Below are 6,667 nucleotides of genomic sequence, written 5' to 3' on the forward strand. Positions count from 1 at the left end.
CCTGATGTTTTGAGATGTCTTACTCAACTAGTATATTCAGGCTTATGATGGTATGTATTATAAACAGAAAGCTGAATCTTCTTGGATTTTATTGGATTTTCATTGTTTGACTAGATCCATACATGAAGTTTGACTTTGATATGCAAATGCATGTTGCAATATCAAGTTCCTACTTGATGTTAAAGATCTAGAGGGTAATGGTATTCGTGTGAGGAAGTGACGAATTCTAAAGATTCTGAAGACAAGATGAAGGTTCATCAGAAGAAAGGAGTAAAGTTGTGGGAAGCAACCATAAAACTCTGAAGGAAGTATAAACCAAAAATCATGCTTAGCTTCAACAGAGGAGTATTTTAGAACGGAAGAAGCATGAAGGTGAGAAATATGATGATTTTGGTGAAGTAGAAGTAGAACCATAGTCATTATGGAAGAGGGAATGCATGGGAAATCACTTAGGATACTATATTCATAGTGTCAGCTAGTGGTTTTCTTGCAACAATAAACCCTCAAAGAAAGGAAGCTGACCTATGACACCATAGAAGATATAAGAAGACCATAGATGGTAACAGAAGACCACAGTTGGTATAGGATCAATACTGCAAGATAAAGTAGAAGATGTCTCGTCCAGTTGATCAGAACCTATAATAGAATCCATTTTTAGATAACAAATAGCCACAATTGGTATCAAGTAGTCCACCAATCGATTATTTGTACCAAGAAGTTGTGAACAAATAAAATTTTGTTAGCCAAATAACAATGACCTATAATCATTTAGTCGAAGGATTCACATTGGATGTCCACAATTGGGTGGATACACCACAGATATTCTTCGCAAGACATTCGAAGAGTACAAACCATAAACTAGACCCAGACCAATATTCTAACCATAAGTCCAATAGTTGGAAGAATAGGGGTTGAAGACCATAAGAAAACTCTATGGGGTAGAGTAAAGATTGAGTTGGATGTACAATAACTCAACACTTTAAGCTAGAAAGAAGCAGATGGTCTGAACTGAGAGGAAGTTCGATCTTATTTTCATAAGATTGTTGAACACTACTTTCAGATGGATGTCAGACCAGAAGCCGAGGTTTATACCTTGAGGAAGTAAGAAGTGGACTATAACTTGAGAAAGTGAGTAGTATTTACTCAGAAGTACTAAAGCTCAAGTAAGTCAAGCATAAAGAAGTTGGACGAAGAAAATACCATAGACCAAATACAGCTTAATAAGGCCAAAGACCGAAGGAGATTGATCATACCAAAACTAAAGCTTAAGTAAATGATTCCTTTCATGGAACCTAAAGAATCCAAAATAGTTATAAGTATCAATTATAAACCATGATTGAATGGACTAAATGAGTCTAATCCAATCTTAGGGAAATAAACCATCACGAACAATTCCATGGTAAGTACCTTACCAAGTACCATTATTGCACTTTTGGTAGTAAGGGAAAACAAAGACCTATTTATCAATTAGGAGTTTATGTTATCAAATTAGTCCTCAGTTAAGACAAGCAGCACCAGAAGAAGTCCCATCATTGATTCTTCAATGAGAAAGGAAACAAGCTTATAGACACTACAAGAAAAGTTGCCATGGCCGACGAAGTTGAAGTCGCGCCGTGGTTGCTGGTGTACCATGGCCGACGATTTTGGGTCTGTCCGTTGTGCATGTCAAAACGTTTTTTTCTCGTTTTTGAGGCCACCTAGCCCGACGAAACCGGCCAAAACGTTGCGTATGGTGGCCCGGGACGTGGTGCATCTCGAATTCTCGGGTTCACCGGCCGAGTCAACGCAAATCCGCACCGCCGAGGGATGTAGGGCCCAGATGGCAGCCTCTCTAGCATTGTTTTTTTTTCTCGATCGCGCCATCTCGTTCAACGCTCTCCGATCGAGCCGTTTACGATGCAGGATCATGGGTCCCGCATGTCATCCTCTATGAACCAAAATTCTTTCTATTCTTGGATTTTTTTGACCCCGATTTACGGCTACTTCCTTTTTCTTTTGATCCCTTGCCGCCTTGGAAACGTTGACACCGCTGCTGCTAATTGGGACCCGCATGTCATCCTCTATGAGCAATCAACTTTCTTTTCTTGGAGTTTTTTTTGGCACCTCAAATTTGGTCACTTGCCTTTTTCTTTCGATCCCCTGCCGCCTCTCAAACGGTGATACCGCTGCTGCTAAATGGGACCCGCATGTCATCCTCTATGTACTATAAAACTTTCTTTTCTTGGATTTTTTTTGGCACCTCATATTTGGTCACTTGCCTTTTTCTTTCGATCCCCTGCCGCCTCTCAAACGGTGATACCGCTGCTGCTAAATGGGACCCACATGTCATCCTCTATGTACTATAAAACTTTCTTTTCTTGGATTTTTTTGGCACCTCATATTTGGTCACTTACTTTTTCTTTCGATCCCCAGCCGCCTTTGAAACGTTGACTAAGCTACTGGCTCATGGGTCCCGCATGTCATCCTCTACGACAATAAAAGTTTTCTTTCTTGGAGTTATTTTTGACCCCTAATTTCTGGCTATTTGCCTTTTTCTTTTGATCTCCTGCCCCCTCTGCAACGATGAGGAAGCTGTTGGCAGGTCGGTCCCACATGTAATCCTCAATGAACAATAAAAGTTTCCTTTGATGGATTTATTTTGAACCCCTAATCAATTTCTGGATATTTCCTTTTTTTCTTTTGATCCCCTGCCGCCTTGAAATCGCTGAGGATGCTGCTGCCTCATGGGTCCCGCATGTCATCCTCTCAGAACGGTAAATGTTTTCTTTTCTTGGATTTTGTTGACCAAACGATTTTTGGCTTATTTTTTCTTTCGATCTCCTGCAGCCTTTAAAACGTTGAGGACGCTGCTGGTAGGGGTGGGCATAAAAAACCGAAACCGAACACCGAAACCGAATTAACCGGAACCGAAACCGAATACACCGAAACCGAATTAACCGGGACTAATTTCGGTGCATAAATATGATAAACCGATTTTTATAATTTAAATTCGGTTTTGACATCCGATTGACCGAAATAACCGTATAAACCGAGATATAGGTGACACAGACAAAAACCTGAATGACACGAGAGCTCCAGACCTCTCAATCTCGCATGTCGTTCGTTTGTAGGAAGCCCAACACGCAAAAGCCCAACAGTTCACAAAGCCTACAATTGCACGTACTATGCAGCAGTCCAGCTCCAGCCCCACGCACGTAAAAGCTCACATCTCCCTCTGATTCCATCCCTAATTAATCTCCTGAATATCCGACGTAATTCCATACTCTCCCTATTCTCATCTGCAGACTAGAGGTACAGCCGCCAGATCGCATCTTGGTACCGTAGTTGGCCGGCGTGCAACGTCATCTCTGTCGACTCCGGCCGGCCGACGCAGTGAGTCGAATACATCGAGGTAATTCTCTGTAGCCAGTAGCCAGCGGATGTGCTGCTCTTTTCATTCGCTTGGTCTCTCTATGTTGTTCGGCACGGCTGCATAGGTATATGTCCGGGGAGCAGCCGGCGATGTGTCCATCGGCACTGGCGATCGGGTGTTTAAGTAGATGATTACGAAGTGGTAACCATTTCTATTTTGAATACATATTTCTTTAGATGTCAAGTGAAGAGATGGAGATGGGAAACGGGAGTGAGTCCGACCATGACATTCACGTCCAGAACCAGGAGAATGAGGTTCCTGAGGTAGAATTTATAAACTAGTTTTCAAATACTAAATAGTATTGTTGTGCCCTCTGTATATGACCATTAGTCAAACAAGTGTGCCTTACCTTTATCGTACAGGACAATGACGATGGGAAGGAGATTGTGCTGGTCGATGATGAGGCAACGGAGGGGTTACAGAAGGAAGAGGAAGCGGCTGCTGCTAACAAGGATAAGGAGGATGGTGATGCTCAGACAGGAAGAAAAGAGATGGCAGCTAGATCGGATATGTGGAATCACTTCACCAAAATCTTTCTGGAAGGTATTCTGAGGAAGGGCAAGTGTAAGTATTGCAAGCGTGAAATCAAAGCACACTCAGTTAAAAATGGTACCACTGCCCTCAGGAACCATTTTAACATTTGCAAAAGAAATCCTCACATACATCTTAAAGATCCAAAGCAAGGTGTTTTGCAAGTAACTGATTTTGTAGGCTGCTGGAAATTTGATCCTGATAAACTTAGGGCTGCATTTGCTCAAATGATCATAGAAGATGAGCTCCCATTTGCATTTGGTGAAAAGTCAGGCTTTAGAAAGTTTATGGTTGTAGCTTGCCCAAGGTTCAAACCACCATCTAGAAGGACTTGTACTAGGGACGCAGTTGGCACTTATTATGAGGAGAAAGCCAAGCTGAAATTGTTTTTCCAAGAGCAATGTGAAAGAGTTTGCATCACAACTGATTGCTGGACTTGGCAACAGCAAGATAGTTACATGACTGTCACTTCACATTTTATTGATAAAGAATGGAAATTACATAAGAAGATCATTGGTTTTTTCAAGGTAAAGGGTCATAGAGGAGAGGACATTGGGAAACACTTGCTTACATGTTTGATGGAGTGGGGATTAGATAAAGTCATGACAATAACAGTTGATAATGCTAGTTCAAATGATGGTGGTATTGGTTATGTAAAGAGGCATATGAAAACTTTAATAGCAGGAGGCAAATATCTTCACATGAGATGTGCTGCCCACATTGTCAATTTGATTGTTAGCGATGGTTTGAAAGAGGTTGATCTTTCGATGAAGCGTGTACGTGCTGCTGTGAGATACATCAAGAATGGAACAACAAGGTGATTTATTATTTCATTCTTGCATTCTTAGGAGTTGTTAATTATTATGAATAAATAGTTTACTTACTGGATGCTTGCATTTGTGTATCAGGTTGGATAAATTCAAGGAATGTGCTGATCTAGAGAAAGTGGACACCAAAGCATTTTTGAACCTTGATGTATGCACCAGGTGGAACTCCACACATGACATGTTGAAGGCTGCAATCATCTACGAAAAGGTGTTTGCAAGGTATGCAGAAGAAGATCCCTATTATACTATTGATCTAACATGTGAGAAAAGTAGCGGCGTCAAAGGTCCAGGTGTTCCCGATGAGCAAGATTGGGATAATTCTAAGAAGATGGCCGAATTCCTTAGACATTTTTCTGATCTCACTGTACGTGTTTCGGCATCACTTAATGTAACTGCTAACACATTCTTTCATGAGATTGGAGAAGTCAACCTCTTGGTGCGCAGCTGGCTTGAGAGTGAGGATTCTCTCCAAAGAGATATGGGGAAGAGAATGAAGGAAAAATATGACAAGTATTGGGGGAAGTGGCATGAGAATGACCCGGAGAAGGAGAAAGGGAAGGGAAAAGACAAGACAAAAGAGAAGGAAAACATCAACCTGATGATCTTTATTGCTACTTTTCTTGATCCAAGGTATAAGCTTTCTGAGTACACAGAGATAGCCATTGGAGAAATGTATGGTGAGGGAAATGGCCAGAAAGTTTGGTCTGCAATAAACAAGTGCCTTTATGAGTTGTTTGAGGAATATAGGAAAAACTATGCTCCTGTAGCGAGCGATTCAGCTCCTCAATCAAGTGATGTGCCACGTAAAGAAGGTGGAAAAGGAGGTACTGCAAGTATGATGAAGGAACTTGTTGCCAAGAAGATGAGGCTAAATACTGGTGCAAGTAACAATAGCAAATCTGAACTAGAGAAATACTTAGGTGAAGATTGTGAAGATATTGATAGCACGAATTTTGATATCCTAGCTTGGTGGAAGACGAACTCCTCTAGATTTCCAATACTAGCACATTTGGCTCGTGATGTCCTTGCGATTCCAATTTCAACCGTAGCATCTGAAAGTGCATTTAGCACTGGTGGACGTGTCCTAGATGACTTCAGGACATCACTTACTCCTTTCATGGTAGAAGCTATTATTTGTACGCAAGATTGGCTTCGAAGGTCCACCCCCATCAACATTCAAGAGAACAAAGAAGAGTTAGCCAAGCTTGAGGAAGGTGAGTCAATAGAACATGTCAATAATTTACTCATTTTGTTTAATTAGTTACTTACTAAAAGCCTGCAATAACGAATGGTTCCCTTGTATTTTTTTTATTTCAGAGCTGATCCAAGAATTCAAAAACAAAGCAGCAATTTCTAGCAAAAGCAAAATCACTGAACCTTCCAATGCAGGAACTAGCAAAACAGGACCATCTGGTACAACCAAGTCTAGGACTGGTCGCAAGAAAAAGTAGAACTTTTTGAGTTGCTGCTGTTTGCACTTCAGATCATTGCGGTTTATCAGTGTTACTTCGTTTGTTTGTGTGAACTATTTTATTTTGAAGCTCTATTGGTGTAAACTATAAGTAGTCAAGTGTGTGTGAATGACTTGTGCAAGACCTTCAATCGTGTGATACTTTTTTGAGCATATGCATTGACGCTGCTTCATCAAGGTATGCATTTTATTGACTAGTGCATGCAGGTAGGATATGGTTCAGCGTGTTATGTGTCTTGCTGCCGTGGCGTGGACTTGACGACTTGCATACATACAGTATATTGGCGTCTTGTGTTGTTATTTTATTTCCATGTCATCAGGGTATTTCGGTTTAAAACCGAAAACCGAACCGAATTATTGGTTAACCGAACTATCTATTAACTAGGAAACCGATGTTATTTCGGTGCCTATATTGTATAACCCGAA

General features: G+C 41.0%; 1 protein-coding gene across 1 annotated transcript; it reads left to right on the forward strand.

Annotated features, from left to right (window-relative positions):
• Nucleotides 1–3,195: 3,195 nt before the first annotated feature.
• LOC127330060 (zinc finger BED domain-containing protein RICESLEEPER 2-like) lies at nt 3,196–6,221 on the forward strand. Its single transcript, XM_071825360.1, has 5 exons — nt 3,196–3,391; nt 3,589–3,675; nt 3,775–4,760; nt 4,852–5,984; nt 6,088–6,221. The coding sequence occupies exons 2-5, from the start codon at nt 3,589–3,591 to the stop codon at nt 6,219–6,221; spliced, it is 2,340 nt and encodes a 779-aa protein (XP_071681461.1). The 5' UTR covers nt 3,196–3,391.
• The last annotated feature ends 446 nt before the right edge of the window (nt 6,222–6,667 follow it).

Source organism: Lolium perenne, chromosome 2 (assembly GCF_019359855.2).
Source record: "Lolium perenne isolate Kyuss_39 chromosome 2, Kyuss_2.0, whole genome shotgun sequence".
NCBI classification, from domain to species: domain Eukaryota; kingdom Viridiplantae; phylum Streptophyta; class Magnoliopsida; order Poales; family Poaceae; genus Lolium; species Lolium perenne.